At 45.2% G+C, this 21,944-nt stretch overlaps 1 protein-coding gene across 1 annotated transcript; it reads right to left on the reverse strand.

The window, feature by feature from the left end:
- Positions 1 to 8,634: 8,634 nt before the first annotated feature.
- On the reverse strand, positions 8,635 to 10,998 carry LAJ45_10177 (uncharacterized protein; the record flags this gene model as incomplete). Its single annotated transcript, XM_046119706.1, has 4 exons — positions 8,635 to 9,207; positions 9,267 to 10,313; positions 10,391 to 10,424; positions 10,499 to 10,998. 4 exons carry the CDS (start codon positions 10,996 to 10,998, stop codon positions 8,635 to 8,637), a joined length of 2,154 nt encoding a protein of 717 aa, XP_045967156.1.
- Between the last annotated feature and the right edge of the window lie 10,946 nt (positions 10,999 to 21,944).

Raw genomic sequence — 21,944 nt, forward strand, 5'->3', positions numbered from 1 at the left:
TGCGATGAAGGATATGCTGGCTAAAATATTAGAAAAACTAAATTGACAAATAATTTTCTATAAGAGTCCCTCTAATCACATAACGTAAAACCAAAGAACTGGACGGAAATAGTTTCCTCGAAATGCTCATACCCCTTCGCCGGTCGCGTGGGGAAGTTAAATTCCGGTGCGCACTGCGCACATCTGTTAGGCCTGATGTGGATGATAGTTTCGCCGGTTCCTCTAGATGTGGAACTGTTCTTTGACTATGCAACGAGATGACATTACCAAACGGATAAGCCGCAGTGTCGGAAATAGAGGTGTGGTAGGAAATAATCGAGCCACGGGTTGTCCCGTTGCCACATGCCCGGGAACTAATTGTGGTACCGAGACCGCCCCGGAAGCAGCCACCTACATTTGATATACTCGAACAAACTCATATGCTCTAGCTGCAACTATGACTCGATTGAACTCGATGGGTAGGTATGTTCACTTGAGGGTTTGTATTCCTGCAGGAGGTCTTTTGTGAAAATAATTCACGTATCCATTAAAGAAACAATATTGAAATATATCAAGGGTAGCTCGGCGGTCCGAGCTGGTATATTAGTCCTGGATACTGCAGAGTTTCTGGTTTCAGGGGTGGATGTACATAATAACTTCGGCGGAGGTTTCTTTGTATGAGAGCCGCAGAACATACAATTTTTGAAGACCATTTGGTAGAAGATCTTCTAGTAGGATGATTAGTTGCTTTTTTGCATAAAGTCAATGTTTACACACTTGCCCGGCGCCCCCCCCCCCCCCCCCCGGACGGGTTCCCAAGCCATAGAAAACCGCCCATATCAACCCTACGGTACAATTTTTTCGGTGCAGAGGGGTCATTTCATCCTCGTGGGCGGGATGATAATCGGTGCGGTAAGGTAAAGTCGTACTATTTTGCACGTTTTTGGTAATTTACCGGAAATATGAGATGGAGGGGGTGGTCTTTTGCTCTTGAGTGGTAATTTAACTGAAATATAAGAGAACGGGGGTAAATAAAGTTCAGCCTGCTGTTTTGGGACTTAGCGAATTTTCTTCTCAAGGTATCCCTGCTAGCCTTTGGGGGGTCACCGAGGGGGAAGGGTGAACTACCTTTTCCCTACCATTACCCTATATGATATACTGATTGAACACATACCTAACATCTTCCCCTATGGCCTAGATGGTACAGCTTCTACTGTACATACAGAATGATGCAGGTTCAACCCCCGATTATTCCAGTAATATATTTCTTTTAATACAGTAGTGTTTGGGGAAATAGCCAGTGCTAAGCGATAATTCTGTAGCGTTTAAACTGATGATATTGTAAACCGGATTCCCTTGACTTGGTGGTTGATGATACCCTCAAGTCTTCGCAGAATCCAGCCCTATTTATACATGTTGGAACCTATGCCAAGGCCCGCTTTCTAATACTAACTGATACAACGATAATAGAATAAGATAATGCTCCCGAAGATAACCCAGATAGAAAAGCACCCCGCATAGTTCTGTCCTCCATTCTAATTCCGACACGTAACCATGAACCTTGCAATTGCCAGTCATCGGGCTGTACCATACTACTATCCTAGACCTACTTCCCTAAGTAGAACAGCCTACCGCCGTAAGCCCCGCTTCCTATTCTATTCCGGGTGAGACACCCAATAGTAAGCGTGCCGTCATAATAGTATAATACTAGTGTGGTAACACCGCGTGCTCCCACACTACCCGATACCTTTCTATGCCTGTCCTTTCGTTACCCGACCGTCCTCGCATCACAACCCGTCACTCGTATTCCTCACTATCCTAAGCCCCTAGAACAGAGCTCCGTAGTTCCTGTAACAAGTAGTTATATTCATGTCATGATATTAGGATGATATACCATCTTGATCAGCTAGTCCATCCAATTAGATCTACAATTGTTTGCTAATTTCATCCCCAAATTCGGGTAACATAGGTCAGCGCGTATTAACGGTAGTTTACCATTTCGAAATTGTACCCTAGGGTCAAGTGGTCTTGTAAGTCGCCTTTTTGAGTCTCATGGACGTCTTTAATGTCAGCAGACTTGGAGTAGTTTATTCGGAACATGGGGCGAGAGGTCCATCAACATGCGCAGCGTCTGCAGCTACTGGTGTGTGTGCGGCTGCTTTGATGGACTTTATCCATGCAGCAGGCGCTGTTATAATTATAACAGCGCAATCAAGTGAATGTTCCGATAGAAAAAGATAACAATGTCGACAACCGGTAGGTTAATGTCAACTCCCACGAGTGTCTTTGATTGGATGCTGTCTTCGAATGCTCATACATAATTAATTACTCTTTCTTGCGTCAAGACCTAGAGCGATCGAATATAATTGCTCACGCAGGAGGGAGACAAAACAAGGCTGCAGCTAGAATTAGCGAGTGGTAAGGTGTGAGCTGACAGGCAGAAGGACCAATATGTTATCAATTATGTTACTCTACATACTCAGCCGTGCTGTCAAATTCAACGCACGAAGCCCAAAGAAGCCACCTCACCCCGCCCGCCTCATATTTTGCCTTAACTTAAACCCGCATGAAGCTGTATGGCTGGCATGTGTTTGGTATGTTTACCGAAAGATGGAGAGTCAGGGAGATTTCCCGCGAATGTGATGAGGAAGAACTTCATGGGACAGGTAGTTAGGTAATTGGAATTCTCGGGGGTCGACTCAGAGCTTGTATAAAGACCTACTAACTCGCATCCTGAAGATTCCGGTAATCAGCAACATCCAGCAATACTTGGAGTCATCAGCAACAGACCAGATCAAATAGTACAAGGTGACCTCATTCTACCACTCCGATAATAATATACATAGTCAATATAATTAACGCAATTCCCACCGCCTCTAGGAACCACCACCAACACGAAACCTAACTATGTCGAACCCCCTCGAAGATGCCAAGAAAGATGTCGACTACTTCTACACTACGAACCCCACAGGCGAATTGGCCCCTAAGGACTACATGTATGAAGGCATTGCTGGCTATGTCTACCTTACCCCGAGAGAGAATAGGATCCCCATCTATCGTTTCTGGAACGGAAAAATAGTGGATCACTTTTACACTGAAAGCCAGGCTGAGGCGCTGAAGGTGGTAGCCGATCTTAAGGATTATAAGCTTGAAAGTATTTGTTCCTATCCTACTGCCTCTCATTCTTCCCACCCCGGAACCTCCCCTGTAGGATTCCGGCTGTTTGTTGCAACAGAGCTGATAGCCTGTGTGTCAAGGTATGCATGCGTGGTACTCCCCTGAGAGCGCGGGGGGAGCCTTTGTGGAGTTTAAGCGATACTATTGGGACACGCCCTACTATGACCATTTCTACACGGCAAATCAATCGGGGACTGCAGACACACTGGAAGATAAGGCCGCCGTTCAGGCTGAGGGGAAAGCAGGGTATATCTATCCAGTCTCTGAGGGAGTGTGTGAATGCACTCTGAGGGCAAGAGACTTGTATCCCCTGTACCGATGGTGTCGGCCTCTGCCGCTTTCATGTAAAGCATAAAAAAGGGCCAAGATCCTGCAGCGGTAGGGTGAGTGCTGAACAGGCTTGATGAAGACAAATTGTGGTGGAATGCGAGAAAAAGATATCACGTTGGAGATTCAAGTAACTTTGTATGTTATCAATTTGAATTATATTTCGTAATCTACGCGGTGTATAAAGATATGATCCAATTTTGTTAGAGGAGAGCTAGTGGTCACCCTGCGGTATAATTTCTTTGGTGTAAGGGGCTTAATTTATCCGATTCAGGAGTTCAGTAATGGACCTGGTAAGATGAAATCGTGCTCTTTTCCTTTCAAAGGTTATTTATCGGAATATATTCCCCCACACCAATACTATCATTTCCGCTCCTCCTCCCACCTTTCAATTCTAGCAATGCACATAATACAAAACAAGACAAGACTCCGATTGACCCCGCCCCGTCCTATATCCCAGAAGGGAAGGTCTTGCAGCGAATAAAACCTGAGGCATCGCGCAAAGTCTCGAGCCCAGACCTCGGGGTCTCCAGACCACGGGTTCCAAGCCCCTACTTCCATTACGTGTAGAGTACGATTAGATTGATAAATTAGGGTTAGGGTTTGTATGAAATTTTGGATTTTTACACGAATTAATCTACGTATCAGAACCTCCACCTGGAAAATACTCTATTTCTGAAAACCTTATCGTTTTTCGGGACGTCTCGAGACTGCCAGAATGAGTCTCGAGACTAACTATCTTGCCTACCCGCAGGTCTCGTCTTCTCTCCATCTCGCGTCGTCTAAAAGAAAATAGTCTCCAGATGTTCTGTTCCGTGTGCATTACTACCCCCAATACAGAAACAATGCACAATTTAGACCTGCACTCATTCCTACCATAGATGTCTGATCCTCACGAGCATATTCCAAATTTTCTCTCTACAAATCATACCGCACAACGAAAGCGGATGAGATCAGTCTGATCGCACGTTTATCAACCTGAGCGCTAGCTTTCTCAAGTCTTTCCTACCCCTAATACAGGGAAATCCCGCGCAGTAAACAAATGCTCGATCGGATCTTGGATATCACTCGGTATATATCTTGGCTTCGAGAATGGCCGGAAAAGACAATCAGACGCAAACAACCGGCCATTACCTCATTACTATTCCATCCCCATCCCGGCGGTAACCCCCCCGTTCCCCGCTCCCCGCTTACCGCAGCTGCTCACATAGCTCATCCTGGCTGACTCAGCCCCGCCCCCGCCTCTACCGGACCCGAGTGATACCTCATGACCGCGCGCCCATCGTAAATGAACAAATAAATCGGATGAATACCCCACGTGACCGAGGAGGGTCTGTGGCCCAATCGAAAGACGTTTTCGGTGATGGTGTCAATCGTATTGTTTCTAGATGGTAGTCGGGATCGGAACCGGGGACGCACCGCCCTGCCCGGGCCTGCGGGCCACTAAGGGGCCACTAGCTCGGCGGTCGACTGGGGACGTTGCGGGCAGGGGCGTCGTCATCGCTTAAATACTCCGCGCGCGTACGGCCAGACACTGTGGCCGCGCGTTCAGTGTACATATGGCGTACGCGACGCGGCTGAGCGAGCACGTGCACATGTGCCTGTACATATGCATACAGCCACTGGACCGCAGTTCCAACCAGGGCATACATCCGCGCGCCAAGCGATATGGATTACACACTGTAGCTGGAATCTTGGTCAAAGAGGAACTGGTGTGTCGGCCAATTGACATGGTAAATCTATGGTGGGGTGCGGCGGGTATGGTCAGGGTTAGGGTTTGAGACTATCAGCAGTGCGGGCATGGGCTGTCGTGTAGGCCGATGCTGCGCGGGAATGGGGGAGAGGGCTTGGGAAGATTCTCTGTGCGGACATGTGGCGTTAGGGTTAGGGTTAATAATTGGTGATTGCAGAATTTAGAAATGAAATGGCGGGGTGATGGTGTATGCGGAGGGACACAGCCGTTTTTTTTTAATTCGGGCAGGGGGGAAGCGATTGAGCTCATTCGACAGCGAGGGTGAATGCTTGAGATGGAGGACTGGAGCTGACTAGTTACATTGTGAAACCCAGCCATTCTTCGACTTGGTAGACTCTACCGCGCGCCCTCAGTTCCGATAACGATGGACAGCTGGCTTGCGCTACTTGTGGTGATGGAGAATACGGCGAAAGGCTTGCGACAATACGAGATAAAAACAAACGACAGAAGGCCCTTTCCAAAATGCGAGTGATCGTTCATGATCCACATATCACCCAACGAAAACCCAGTTTTTTGTCGCACTAAATGGGGTAGGGGACTACAGCATGTACGTGATAGGATTACTGTAGAAGTATGGGAAAGGTCCGATTGGTCGAGCCAGCGACTTAAACCCTGTTTTTAGTACAACAATTCTTCCCCTCGCTGTAGGTACAGCGCCACGGCTTTTTGTCATGGCAACCAGCGCTTGCGCCAATGATCAGACCAACCAGTTTTAACTAACCAACTAACTAACTTTAGCTCATTGAACATTGTAGACTCTGCAATGAATTGTGTAACGTAAGAGCACCACAGGGTCTACGGTGCACCATACGGCCAGCGCTACCGTCAACCAGCGCGTGCACCAAAAAGATCTTAAATTTAATGTCAAAATCGTTTAGCGAAGTCTCTGGTTTTTAAGCAGCGCTTTGGGGTGCGGGTGTGTTTAGCGGCTCGGCCAACGGAAGCCAGCCTCGCTTTTCGAGTACAGTCATCAAAGATAGAGTGAAAAATAGCAGAGAATTAGAGAAAGAAAACTCGAAGCTGAACCTCTCTTCTCTCTCTTTTATTTCTCAGTCTTGGCCACGAAACTCAGAATTCTGTGTTGATATTTAGTAGTCTCGATATATTGCGTAGCTTTGCCGGATCCTTGGCCCTACATCAGTAGTAACACAATTAGGGTACAGCCCCCCCGAGCTCTCAACTCCCACCCGCACGCAAACGTACGTGTACCACCCGCACCCTCAACCCTATGTACCCCCTGGTAGAGAATACGGCGCTGCGAGGGCACTGTGTGGTGGTTGCAATGGTATCCGGGGGCCAGATATCCCTAACCCTAGTCTTGAGTCTTGGCACTAGTTATACCACCTTGTCAGCTAAATTGTGGGGCCCCAGAAAATAGCAAATTTGGTGTCACTTTACTAACTGATTTTCTTCTCTTTCCTATCAAGCAGTAGGCCTCCCATATTCTGTGTCTATATAGTATCGGGGGTCAGCAACTGACGGTTGAAGGGATAATTATAATATAAACTCACGTGAGGAAAGACGAAACATGGTCCAGTATCGCCCTGTTTTTTATTGCGCCCATCCTTGATCAACTGATATCTTTGTGTGGCTTGCCTGGGCCTGGATATGGTGGGGATTTGGGAGACCTGGATGAGATTATGGAGAACATTGTTTCGAGTTTTTCAAGACTCCTGTTGGAGAATACAAGGCGAGACGGGACTTGAGAAGGTCTTGGACCTATCACTAAGGGAGGGGATAGCTATGGGACCCGGATGGTCTACGGTGGGGAAATGGCTCAGGAAAGGGCACAAGAACACGCTACGAAAAGGCAAGTAAAAGTCAAGGGAAAGGAAATGAAAATGGCATAATGATACATTTCTCACGGACGTACTCCTGTAAACAGTTTTAGATTATCCTCATGCCTGACTACCAGGGCGCTTAGAATTGGGGTGTTCGCGTGTGGGTTGAGTGCTACTGCGGGCGTTAAGGAGTAGCAGGGGGGTGTAGCATAATTACCGTTCGCCAAGACCTCTTCCTGTCCCTGTCCCTGTTCCTGCATGGAATAGTGGATGCTTCCAGGCCCTAGCAACGCGTGGGAGTTGACACGCGGTGTGCGTTTTATTCAACCAGTGGATAATAGTAAAAGCTCAATATCCCCCCCCCCCCCCACTCCTGTAAAGATGAGCATTCTGCAACATTTTTAATCTATGTCCATGCCGCACGGTCTCTATCGTTCGTCAAGCCATGAGAGATATGTGGATTACGTTGTATTTGCTATCGTTGGCCCGGTATGTGGATGGTTAACTGCATGTAGTACCAACTACCCTACTGGTAGATGCCTACACTCGACACCGGGATCGTAGTGGGAGTGGCAGTGCAACTGTTCAAACCCCCTTCTTGGCCTAAATCAAGAAAATATATAATCCAGCTGCAGTACCATCTATTGATACACAAATCTGTGTGTATGAGCGCAATTCTCAAGCTTCGAAGAATGGAGTGGGCTATTACTGTGGATGTAGAGATGCAATATTTTATCTACTTCGTACCTACCAGAACTGTCTATGGCCAGCGAAATACTGTCACCGTATACCTCACAGCTGGTCTGTTCACCTGTTTAAATATATTCAAACACGCTCTTAATTACGAGGTGGAGTTCGCCCGTACGACCCTTAACCTGAAAACCAACCCTGGATAATATGGTAGAGTACAGGATACGTCACTGCCAGCTACGTATACTAGTACTATAGTTGTGGACTTATAGCGAGAAATAGGTGGCATGACAACCTGTCCTCAATGATGCAGTATAAAGCTCAAAACTCTAGTAGTCCTATCGATATCGTCATCGTCTCTACCAATGGTCTAGTCTCGCTACTGCCAAGGCAACACATACCGGCTTACAACACCTAACCCTAAACACCTTAAACATCAACATACTTGAGCTAGCGTTTAAGTTCTATGTGGGCCAAATCTTGAGAACAGGTTCTTAGTTTGAATCAACTTTATTCTGTCCCTTCAATTATCCTTCTTCAATCCTGCTCAATTCGGTTTAGCAAAGAGAACACAGTTTTGTGGTCAGAAAGAAAAAGAAAGAAAAAAAGGTTGGGGACCCGGTGTAATAACCTCGTCTAACACACAAAGCAAAAAGAAAATCAGCTCGAGAGGAATAGAAAAGAAGGATGCATGTTACAAAGAAAATCTGGCGACAGCCACAACGTTTAATCCTCCCTGCATCACAAAGAGGAAAATAACAGCTAGAAGGACAGAACACAAATTATACCCATCACCAAAAGATAAAGAAATAGCTGGAAACTCCACCCCTTGACGCCTTGCGATAGAAAAGAAAAATGGAATGTCTTGAACGAGACGGGAAAGCTGAACAAAACTCAAGTTTTATACCACATCGATCTTTCAAGTGCTCAGGCCCCCGTCCCTTGTGTTGTGGTACTAGCTGCGACTTGATCACTCTCTTGTTGTTGGTTAGGTGTTGCTACTGTCCCCCTCGCAGGCCCGATGCCGCCCGCAGGGTCTCTAGGGCTGCCTCCAGGTCTGGATGTCTGTGATTCGGTGCTGTGTGGGACTGATAAAGTGGTCCCGGCCGCTCGTCCATTCCCCCCAACGCCTCCAACTGCGTCGGCAGTAACTACCTGGGTGAGGGGCGCAGTTTCTCCACTTGCAGATATTGCCTTAGAGGGGCCTAACCATCCCCGGAGCCATCCCGGTTTCCGACTAGTCGGTTGGCCGGTCGCCTTACTTAGCTTCTCATTCTGCCCTGGCCCTGCCGCCACCATTTTTATATCCCTAATCCCCAGCTTCACTTGACGCTGTCTGTATTCATTCCTTGTCCATGGCGTAACCCCTGCAATAAGATCTTTAATTTTGTCGTCGTCCCAAAACATGAAGACAACTAGCAGCATCATCACACCCACGGTGACAGGCCCCGCGATCATCCAGAACCCCCTGTGTGTGCTTACACCTGTCATGGTTAGGTACTACACCACCGTTTGATCAGCATGTGTAGAGGAGAAAGGAGTGTAGTTAAAATACTAACCTGCGCAAAAAACTCCAGCGGGAGAAAGACAGCTGTTATAAACGCAAAGAACGATACCGTCTGTCCCTGCCTTGCCATTATGTTCTTCATCTTCACGGTAGTCTCCCCCTGCCTTTCCAAAGCGGCACTTAGATCTACGGTAAGATTGTGCCTCCCTTCCTCCTGCAGCTGTTCTCTAACCATACGTAGCTCACCCCGAAGCTCACTCCGTCTCTTCTTCACATCATCCAACATCGTATTCATATCAGTCAGTACTCTTCCCCTTTCTACGATTAATTGTTCGAAGACTGCCCGCGCGTTTTTCAGCTGCTCACTCTGCCCATCGAATTTCGGTAAGGGTACGGGGTTACCGAACGCCGGCCGGTAGCGCGGATCCTGTTGGTTAGTGGTGATAGTTTCTAAGTCTCGAAGGATCGACAACTGTTTCCTCAGGATGACGATAATGGTCTTCAGATTCAAGATATGCCTTTCGAGAAGACCATCCGAAACCCTTATTATGCCTCTGTAATCCCTTCTCACGACCCCGGTAAGTTGATCAGGCTCGAGTAAGACATGCTCACTCATTTTCGCTTCTATATTAGATATGTCTTCGTCCACTTTCGCACGGAGTACCTCAAGCGGTTGTACTTCATGTCGGAACAGGTTCCCGATGATCAATGCAAGCGCGTGCAAGGGGCCAAAGGTAGTCTGGTGACCGAATAGTGGAGCACACTTAGAGCCCGGGGAGTCGGGAGACTTAATGAGGGCAAGTCTGGTGTCGTCGAAGAGTATCTGCCACGACTGCCAGACACGCATGCCATAGTCTGGTCCTCCTTCAACCCCCTCACTTCCCCCGTAATACGGGAGCTTCATGCCATTCTCGATCCCATCTTGGGGGATGCTATCATCGTTGGTCTCTAGACCGCACCCTAGATACGGTAGTCCGACGAAGATATTGTGTGAGCTTTCCTCAGCACGAACCCTTACAGCGTTGATAAATGGGTCTTTCCCATCTGTTTGAAACAGCTCGCGAGAGTACAGAATAGGAGGGGAGGAATCAAAGAGTTTCTTATCCCGAGCTTGTATTAGTCTGAGTTCTAGATGTAGGGAACGCCCTCAGAGAGCCGCAGGGAAGGGTAGCATACCTTGATATTTTCTAGAGTAAAGGTTTGAATATATCTAAGCTCACAAAGAAGAACTTGTTAGCGAACGGAGATGCCAAGGAAAACGAACAACGATGGGTGGGTACTTACGGAATCTGCACATGAGCCGGGCGATTGTCCTTCAGCCAGGGTATATTTCCACCACGAGCACCCGTGGCGCTATCAATCTCAGCCAAGGACACAATATCATACGTAGCTCGAGGAGGCTCAGAAGCGATCGATGGGGCGGCTGGTTGTTTATCCTTTGCATCGGTTCCAGCCTCCTCTTTTTCAGCCTCCTCTTTCCACTTCTCCGCCCCGCCAACATAGCGTAATTGATAGTCACCAACAGAGCGTGATCTGCTCGTTCTTCTGTTATCAGACTCAGGCTGGTATTCCCCATAGTAAAACACTACAGCATCCGTAGGGCTAAGACCTTCGATAATAGGAAGTCCACCTGGGCGAGACAGGCAAAGGTTTTCGAAGGGGGTGGGGGGGACAGCTTGGATTTCTTGAGAAGCAGCTCCCGAACCCAGACCAGCACTGGTCGAGGCCGGGTGAGGGATAGCGCTGGAAGAACTCCCGGCCGAGGCTGTTGCACTGCTCGACATAATTGTGGCGTGTGGTGCCTGAACGTGGCTGGTTGGAAGGTTTGACTAAGACAAGTTTGTGAAGGACAAAGACTGCGTAGGCTGAAGAGTAAGACACAAAGGTAGGAGATCTGGATCTAACGCCCGGGAATCCGGAAGATAATGCTATAAGGAATTTCTAGTTTGTCACTTTTAATTCTTTCAGAGGAAACCCCCCGATAAATACCTCGCTGCCAAGAAAAAACCACAACCTATGTTCGCGCTGGTTTCGTACGTGCGTAGATAGTGTATGTGTATGTAGGTCTGTATTCTTTGCAAGGCTCAGTTAGCCTGTCGAGAGAAAAAATATTCATTATCGAATCACCTTTTTTCAAAAACCACCACTAATGTCCGCTATTTCATAAGGTTGTGAGCGAGGCCATCCTACTGCAAGGACAAAACAACAACAGAAAGTCAAAAGCGGACAAAGGCAGACTTAAGCTGCAGGTACCTGAATATATGATTGGCTCCCCGTCGAAGGTTAATTGCATTTTGCAATTTGTTAATTCGGTTTTACTACAGTAATTACCTGGCTATTGGCGGAAGATCATAGTAGGTGGGGCGAGGAAAAAATACCTTCTTCTGCGTTGGCTCCTAGCACTCGGAATATTTGGGCCATTCCACACTCAATGGACATGTAGCACCTGGCACACCTCTCACGTTCTGGGAAGTGTTATACTGCCATCATGAACTATCACTCGTCATTACAAGGAAGGTTGGTGTTATTCTATACACTTTGAGAACGTATTTGATGTTCTTTAAAACCTGGAACAACATGAGCTCTCTCGACGGAAAGCATCTCGGGAAAGTTGTGGACTTTGCTATGCCACGAAAGGTTCGATCGGCCCTATCGTGTGTAGATACAAGTCTGACACAGGATCGTGGATACCAAGTGTAAACTCCTCACTGGGTTCGAGCCGATATCAAAAAGGTAGCCTTCGCATCGATCTATTCTGATGTAACAGAGAGTCATATATTCAAGTTGAAATCATCGAGTTACAAGTAACGAGTGTTCCTCAGCGCGGGCCAACGCCCGGCGATCAACCTTCCCATTTCCAATCCTCCACACCACCGAAAGTACACTGTGCCTAATTAGGGTTCCTGCAGTTATAGTCCCCAGTACTTTCTAACATCACTTATTCTATTACACTCCGCGCTTCAGAGCACCCCCGGACCTACCCGTAACGAGGATAACAAGGATCCTCATGAACTACTCATTGGTTAGCCTTCATAAGGTAGACAGCGCTAGAGGGCCGAGACCGATTAGTGTGCGGTAGTCTAGTCATCAACTGACAAGGCTAAGTTAATTGAACTCCAGTATGCCTCCCCATGATAACTTACTACGTGTAACGAATCACAGTAATCCAGAACTTCCTAATATCAACAAGCGCTTAGGAGGTTATTTCCATCACATTTTCGATCTTGATATGCATAACAGAGAACACGAGGCTAGATCAAGGCAGACAATGCAAAACCCACGGCAGATAGCGAGCTACGCACCCTCGTTTTACTGGGTGTATACACCGACAGTAAAAATATTTCATTCGGTGCCCGTAGGCAGAAGCGGCCCCTTGGTGCGCCAGTTGCGAATCATATTATGGCACGCTGGGTAGGTAGGACTGTTTGACAGAAACATGAATTTTGATACATGACAGCTAACGATATATTGATCTATCTCCACGGAGGTGTCTAACATCATCTTGGTGATCATCAAACGGAATGCATTCCCCTGAAGTTACACGTGCAGAAATCCCCTGTTGGCATCTTCACGTCCTGGTTCTGGAGTAACTGGGAATCCAAGGCATAGGCAAGACCTTAGCAGGAAGGACGAAGTTCCAGGCCAATGGTTTTCCCCTCAATCTCATGGTGGTGTGTCATCATGTCCTACTCACGAGAATGAAATGTCAAGTTATATTGCAGTAATACCTGTTATTGGGCTCAACTATATATGTCCATGCAGGGGCTATTGTTATATAAGTGAAAATTTCGATGGCTGCATAGATCTTCCAGGCATATAGCACATAGTACGTACGTATTACCAGCGTCCAAAAAACCTCCCCACAGACCGAATGGTGCTTGTGATCAGCCTCCACTACTAAGATCACTGAAACAAAGAACTCCAACCCTTGCATATCTAGAGCGCGTGGTTTCATTCTTTAGTGGTATAATGGACCCCATAATGCTTCTTGGGCACCCGCAGAGACCCTGATATGTTCCGGAATTTCCGTACGCTAACCCAAAGGACACGTTCGAACATCTAGTTGGCACAATTCAAATAAAGGTTTGGATTGTTATCACATTAAATTTCCAGATCGTCGTCAGCTTACGTCGAATATGACAGTGGAAAACGCGGCGAGGGGTGGTGTGTAAGACGTGTTACGAAAACATTTTCTCTTGACACTTTAGTCGTTGAATTTATAATTCAGTTCGTACCTGAATTAACGCAGTGGCGTCCATGCAGGGGAGAGAATATCCCATCTCAGAAGCCGACCATTTTCATACAACCCTTACAGCGTGAGTTAGTGCTCTTTCTCCTATACTTCAGCTCCTCATGGGCTGTCTCGTTTCAATTTCTCGAAATGCATGTAAGCTTGACTTGATTTGTATGTGGGTGATGTCTCAAGACCAGCTGTCTTCCAGCGTTAATGCGTCCGAAGACCCCTAGTCTCCCAGCACTTCAACAGTTTGGGAACGATTAAGGTAAAGTTTTTGAATCCTGGGCATTACCAGCTGCAAGTTGAACTCAGCCCGCGGTCCTTTGGGCACGAAACATCCGGATCCGCCGAAGGTCCCCACCTTCAAATCTCTAACATGTGAACCTGCAGATGCTCATGGAATCTTATGGAGCAGTTTTCCCATTCGCGAACATAATTTTTTCGACGAACATGTTCGAAGACTATAGATTGATTGTATATATTTCAAATATCTGCACCATGCGCCACATGCACAGACCCTGCTAAGCCTCTCCGCTTAAATAACTTTTAGGTGTTAATCTACAAAATCGAGTTTAAGGAATATATAATACTTTTTGAACTGTTTTAATTACCAGATAGCTTCGCGGTATTCTTGGACGTTCGAAAATGGGATAAAAGAGCTTAGTGATCTGAGGCTCGGTTTAGACATGAGGTTGTGTTAGCTGCATGGTGGCTATTCTGAACCACTGCTGCGGAATCTGTTCCGGCTCGCCTAAACTGATTAAGTAGGCTGTGTGGCACTGATCTGTGGAGGCTCTGTTCTGTTGTATGTACACATGCAAGGGCGGTAATCGATCCGGGAGAACTTGGTTCATCCGAAAAAATCTAGTCAATGCCTTGGTTTGTGTGATAGCCATATATTTTATCCACCTCTGGATGCAATTTTGTTTCCGCTACGGTTTTTGAGAACAACATTCATTGTCTCAGAGGCGATTTTTGACCGCTCTTTGTATTCACTGTTCACGACTCTATCATTTTCGAGTCTCGACTAACGCCGGATAAACATGATACAATTATGATAATAGATGATGATGAAGAGCATGACAGGAACTAAGTTAAAGTTTCTCTCATCTAGACACCTACATACCTGTGCTCGCTCGCTTAGCAGTTATGCCTACAATTTCGCTCGCCTCTTCAGCTCCGCCACCGCTCAACCATGTGTACTAACCAAATACGGCTAGTGGGTGCCACTGCACCCCACACATAATCTACAGTATGTTTTGGGGCGAACTGAATCGAATGCGCGACAACCCCATAGACTAACAAATAAACTCCAGGATAGCTGGACGCTGCGGTGGACGGTCTATTGGCACTGTCATTTAGACTTCAAGCTGCGCCCTGACAGCCCCCAGTAGACATATTTACCTGCAGAGAAACCTACCTTCTGAAATCCCAGCGCTCGAAGAGAACATTTTGGTTTGCTAGCAAATATCTCTCTCTCAATCCCATCCCTCCGATAATTCTCGCTAAACTTGGCTAATGCGGTGACGGAACTATGTGTATGAGATTTGGCGACCCTTAGCCATCCGGCATAGCGAGGCGCGACGATAGAGAAGCCTGTAGAAATAGGGCATTGCGACATCGGTTATGTATGGAATTACTGATGTATAAGGGATGACTCATAGAAGGAACAGGGGATTCAGACAAGGTTTAGTGTAAGGGATTATGGAATCAGGAGATGACGTGGTATTAGAATATCTGTATATATAGAGCATTCAAATGTTCATATTGTTGCTGGCACAATAGTATCTTTTTCGTGCTATAAAACACATCCTCCATCAAGGTCACGTGTGCAAATCACACTCAAGTCAATTTCTCCCAAACTCCAAACTACAGGTTATGAGCCCGGGTTCTGCCAGATAAAATCCGCACAACACTCGCCACCGCGGTTAACTCAATTACACTTCATACAACATCATGTCTGACACTGGTGAATCATACAAGGCCGTGGAGGTTAAATTCTCAGACAACACGAGCCCTAATTACATACGCATCAAGTTTGATGGACTCCCAAAATTAAAGGGACAATTCAACTACCAAACTTGTGTATCTGCCTGGAGGATTACATTCGATGCAGCAGACTAGTGGGAAGCTTTGAGCATCGAAAACCCTACAGAAGATCATACAGACCTCACAAAGGCCGAAATCAAAAAGGCCCGAAAACAAATGCACAGCCTTCTCATCGGAGCTGTAGCCGAAGACATACAACCAACAGTCGTTTCCGCCAAAAATGCTTACCAAAAATGGAAGACGCTCAAAGACCTCTACGATCGCGTATCACCAAATATGAGAATTACCCTCCTCAGCCGTGTGTTAGACACGAAGATACAAGATAACGGTAACCTAAGTGAGCTTCTCAAAATCTTCAATATGAACTGGAACACTCTCAAGACCAAGTGACAGAGCGGTGAACTCAAACCTGCTCAAGCCCTACTACCTCTCACCAAATCCAACGAAGCGATGGCAGCATTCCTACTAGCCTCACTGCCGAAGTTGATGAGCAACATCGTCGATAACATACAGACTATACAGTATTTTAAATACGAAGAAGTATGCCAATGGCTACAACACCTACAAGAGGAAACCCCCCTCACCGGCAACAACAGGGTACTTCACACCAGAAATACCCCCAAATCAAACGGCAAGGAATGAACTTGGTGCAACAAACAGACTCAACCGTACCAGGGTCACAAGTACAAAGAGTGCAGAAAGCTCAAAGAACAGAACAAGACAAGGGAAACAAATAGGAGGAGACAAGGCAGGGATAACTCAGCATCATTAGTTATCAACGAATCATCCACAACAGTATGCATGGTACGCACCGACAGCTCACCTTCACTGCTCCTTATCTGGATCCTTGATTCTGGAATTACTTCTCAAGTAACACCTTTCAAAGACCAACTCTTCAACATCCATCATCACATCAGCACAGTCCGAATAGCTGACGGCATCACCCACTCTGTCACCGGATTGGGAAATGCTAGTTTCGTATGCTACGTTCCCAATGGAGATAGGTCTCCCATTGTCCTCACTGACGTGCTGCGGGTCCCAACCATGGGAAATATGAGATTGGTTTCAGAAATTGTACTCGATGAAAAGGGGTTTAGAATGAAGCCAAGAGGAGAAAACAAATTGGTAACGAAAGAAAAGAGAGGAATAATTTGGGCGAAATTGGATAAAGGACTTTGGAATGTACAAGTAGTTAACAATACAGTTCGCTTGACCACTTACTGTGAATGGCATCAAACTCTATACCAAACTGCGATACTAGAAAACTTGTATGAAGACATCCATAAACTACCCCCAAAATCAGAAACATTCTATTGCAGTCAATGCGCACTATCAAAAAGTATACACAAGAAATTTGCACCAACTAGTAGAAAATCCCAGCGAGCATTGGAACTAATCCACTCAGACTTACCTGGAGAATTTGGTACACAATCCCTAGGAAAAGCCCTATACTACATGTCCTTCATTGATGACTATACTCGCTTCGCCTGGATATATCTGCTAAAACAGAAAGACGATTCGATAAAAGCCATCAGAGACTACATCACGCAAATCGAGAAACCGTACAATACAACAATACTGAGATTCAGAACTGACGGTGGTGGTAAATACGTCAACAAAGACACATTGTATTACTTCAACCTACAAGGAATAGTCCACGAATAGACTCCCCCATATACTCCTGAATCAAATGGAGTTGCAGAATGATTCAATAGGATGATAACCACAATGGTCAGGTGCATGATCATCGATCATCCTAAGTCTTTATGGGGTGAAGCATACTCAACAGCTGTCTACTTTAAAAACAGGCTACCTCATAGTACGCTAAAGGGAAAGACCCCCTTCGAAGCCCTAAAAGGTTCAAAACCTACTATCCAACACCTTCAACCATTCGGAAAGAAATGCTACTAGTACGTCCAAATCCCAGAAAACTCTTAGCTAGCAGGAAGCAAACTAGCACCCCAAGCACATGAAGGAATCATTGTCAGATACTCAGAAAGTACCAAACACTACCGTACCTGGCAAGGTTAACAAAATAAGTTAGTTGTAAGTCGAGATGTCCTATTCCCCCATCCTGAATCAAGAGAAGTCTCCGTGGAACTCGACTACACCCTTATTCTGAAACCAGAAGGTGTCCCTGCACCAACAGACGATTGATATGAATCAGAAGACAGGCATAATCAAAAACCTGAATCGTCAGCAATCGAAGAAAACCTTGAAGAAAACCCAAGTAGAGTGGGGGCTGGGCTTACAAGGCCCACTCCTGTAGGTCACCTCGAAGAAAGCAATAAACAGGAAGCGAATCAGGAAAACACAGAAACACCTCTCCCCGAACCATCAAGGAAAGCAAAACCTTGGATGCCAACAACCAAAAAAGAGAAAGAATCTGCAGTCCCACATCCTGTCTAAGTTACAACAAGAAGATCGAATCGCATCCATAAAAGAACGAAGAAACAAGCATCACTTGACATCAAAGGGAAAAGGGAGGAAATCCGAAAGAAAATATCGGAATTGGGAACCACCTATGATAAGGAAGTATCAGAAATACTAGCCAACGAAGATATGAATGAACAAATCAAACAACTAGCGATAGAAGCAGCCAGTCTAGACCACAAAAAAGACAAAGCAAAACTACAAAGCCAGTACGAAAACTTGGACCCCACTATACATCGGTTACATCTAGTAACTGAACCTACCACCTTGAATCAAGCAATGAAAAAAATGCAATACAGATTGAAAAAGACGCCCTTGATAAGGCCCACACCTGGGGTATTGTCGATAGACTAACCAATCGAGCAGTAGTCAGAGGAAAATGAGTGTTTAAGGTAAAACACAATTCGGACAGAATAATCGAAGGATACAAAGGTAGGTACGTCACCAAAAGGCTTTACCCACATACAGTATCAAGACTATGATGAGACCGTCACTCCCTTTCTCCGATACGACTCCCTACGACTTCTACTAGCACCTGCTGCACACAACGGTTGGATACCACAACAAATGGACGTCAAGTCAGCCTTCCTAGACTGTATACTTAAGGAGAAAATTTACATGAAACTACCTGAAGGCTACAGTCAGTACTACAAGGTTTGTAAACTTCGCAAGGGCATATATGGATGAAAACAATCACCCCGTGAATGGTTTGCTTGCCTAGCAGACTCCCTTCATCGGAAAGGATTTCTCCAAGCCAAATTTAACCCATGTATCTTCATACGTAAGAAACATCAACTATATATATTGGTGTATGTTGATGGCTTCATGATATTCGGACCCGACTACCCATTCAGAAATGAAATCAGACAACTATCCAAGGCAGATTTCGATTATACGGATCTCGGTAATGCGAAATTCCTACTGGGAATAGAAATAATAGTAACAAAAAATGGCATCACGTTGTCACAACTAGCATACATCAACAAAACCCTAGACAAACTTGGAATGAATAACTGCAAACCAGTCGGCACACCACTCGAACCAAATCTGAGCCTCCATAAAGGGAAACCGGAGGACCAAATCGAGAAACCAACTGAGTATCAGTCCATAATTGGATCACTCATGCACATCAGCATAGTAGCCAGATCTGATATCACCCACACTATTACCGTCTACTCTCAGTACTCCTCATGCCCAACTAAGGACCACTTACGAGCTGCCAAATGAACACTCTGATACCTTAACGGAACCAAAGACTGGAACCTGTCCTACCCAAATGGAAATGCTAGAACACTCGATGGTTTCTCGAACAGTTCCTACGCTTCAGACCTAGATGACAGAAAATCGTTTTTAGGATACCTGTTCAAATTAGGAAAATCAGCAATCAGCTGGAGAAACCAGAAGCAGAAATCAGTTGCGGTTTCAACAACAGAAGCCGAATACATGGCTTTGTCACTTACAGCTCGACAACTGATATGGATTCGTAATGCCTTATTCGAACTCCAACAACAACTTGAATATCAATACAACATCTATGCCGACAACATAGAGTCTATAGAACTCTATCGGAACCCACGTATCCACGACCGGCCCAAACACACCGACGTTCACTATCACTATACGCGTGAACAACTCGAAGCCGGAACCTTCAAACTCCTTTATGTCCCAACTGAGGACAATGTTACAAACATAATGACTAAAGAACTACCGGAACCAGCTCACCAAAGATTGTCAGAATTGATAAGATGTGGCAAGTGATGGGAAGTGTAGAAATAGGGCATTGCAATATCGGTTATGTATGGAATTACTCATGTATAAAGGATGACTCATAGAAAGAACAGGGGATTCAGACAAGGTTTAGTATAAGGAATTATATAATTGGGAGATCACGTGGTGTTAGAATATCTATATATATAGAGTGCTCAAACGTCCAACTTGTCGCTGGAACTTCAGTGGCGCAATAGTATCATCTTCGCACTACAAAACACATGCTCCGTTAAAGTCACCTGTTCAAATCACATTCAAGTGATTTTCTCCCACACTCCAAACTTCAAAATCAAAATACAATATACTAGTAGTTGCAATTTGGAAGAAGCAACAAGAATTAAAAATTGAACTACTGGTCGAATATACTACTAGTACTTTGCAATCAGAAATTGAACACACTAAATTGACTGTTTGAGTCGACGACACCAGTTTAAAGAATCTTCCCTCAGGCTCCGATGTCTCTGATCCTCAAAGTTTGAAACAGAAAAGAATTGGCGAATGAGCCATTGCTCTTCAGAATTTTCAAACTTTACTCTGCTGAAAAACCGACCAGAAAGTCAAATTTGATACTGAAGGACTACGTGATCATTTGTTAAAAGGATCTCAAATGGTTCATGCCTTTTTGCTTGCACAAAAGAAATCTCCAGATTTGACAAGAAGGACCGTCTCTTTGAATGTAGCGAATTGTTTTGGACGCGGTGAATTTATGGCCAGAAATATTATTAAATTGGAAAATTCTTGGATTCAAGATGGAGCGATCCCGCAAGCTAAAATTGGTGGAAATAAACATCACATATCAGAATCATTGTTAAATCATGAAGGACTGCAGCTAATCCAATGAGACAATATGCAATGAGTTTGAATGATGGTAAGTAAAACAGGATTTAATTATCAGATTTATTCTAATTGTGAATAGGTATCACATCACCCAAACTAGCTGTCATGGTTTGCCAAAATATAAACATTACTGTTACCGCGATTTCAGATCAACAAAATACGAATGAGAATCTTCAAAATGATATAGCAAATCTTGAGACTCAGGCTATACAAGTATTTGACAGAATGATTACTAACGACGATGAAACTTGAACTAAAGAGCAAACACAACGACGAAAGGGAATAGTAGTACGTACCACATAGAAATGGTTGAAACAGCTTGGATTTAATTGGTGGAATATAAAAAAGGGTGTCCATTTTGATGGACATGAGAGAGGGGATGTAATTGAGTACCGCAATTATTTTGTCAATCAGTTGAAGGAACTATAGCCCTATGTGGTTGAATTCAATGATAATGGGTCAATGAAAGATAAAACCTATTCAGAGAACTGTGTTGTTGGCAGCGAGAATAATAATTTCTGGCCCATAATCATTATTACATACGATGAGTCTATATTTCAATCACATGATAGCAGACGACAAGGATGGCTTTACAAAGACCGACAATTTATTAATCCTAAAGGAAAAGGTCAAGGAATAATGGTTTCTGATTTTCTACTCCCAAACCATCGATTGTCAACAATATCCGAATCCTTAAAACAGGAAGAGAGGGAACAGCTTGTACTACCGGAATTTGCTAGTATTTCATTTGAATATGGGAAAGAGGAGGGCCATTGGGAAGGCAAGGATCTTGTCAATCATTTGACCAAAATTGCAATCCCAATTGCGGAAGAAATTTATCCCAGTTATCGATTCCTATTTCTTTTTGATAATTCAGCAAATCATGGTACATTTGCAGACGATGCCCTATAAGTTCAGAATATGAATCTCAACCCTATTGGAGTACAGTCATTCCTCCATAATGGATACATGAATGGCGACCCAACTCAAATTCTAATTATATGGGAATATAAATATGGAACTACAACAATAACTGCCATCTACTTTGGGTTATCACTTTGAAAGATTTACTTCACTTCAATACATACTTTAACTAAAGCCACCTTACATCTACTGTCCCAATATGACTATCACCATAGTCATCGCTGTCTTCTGGGTGTTCCTTACCCTCGCTGTCCTGATCGTAGCCCTTGCTACCCTCGTCCCCTCCTCTGTGGTCATAACGATCTTCGCTGCCTAAATCGCTATCCTCGACCTCGTGCGAGCCACCCCTAGTATCCTTCCGTACATCGCTGCTATCACTTCAGTGCGAACCTTTCCGATGCCCCTCAACCCCTACAGCTATGCCCCGCCCATAGTTCTTTACACATATGGAAATTCTCAAAATATGAGATTTTGTTGATGATT

Source organism: Morchella importuna (assembly GCF_003444635.1).
Source record: "Morchella importuna strain M04M26 chromosome Unknown Morimp01GS042, whole genome shotgun sequence".
Taxonomy (NCBI): domain Eukaryota; kingdom Fungi; phylum Ascomycota; class Pezizomycetes; order Pezizales; family Morchellaceae; genus Morchella; species Morchella importuna.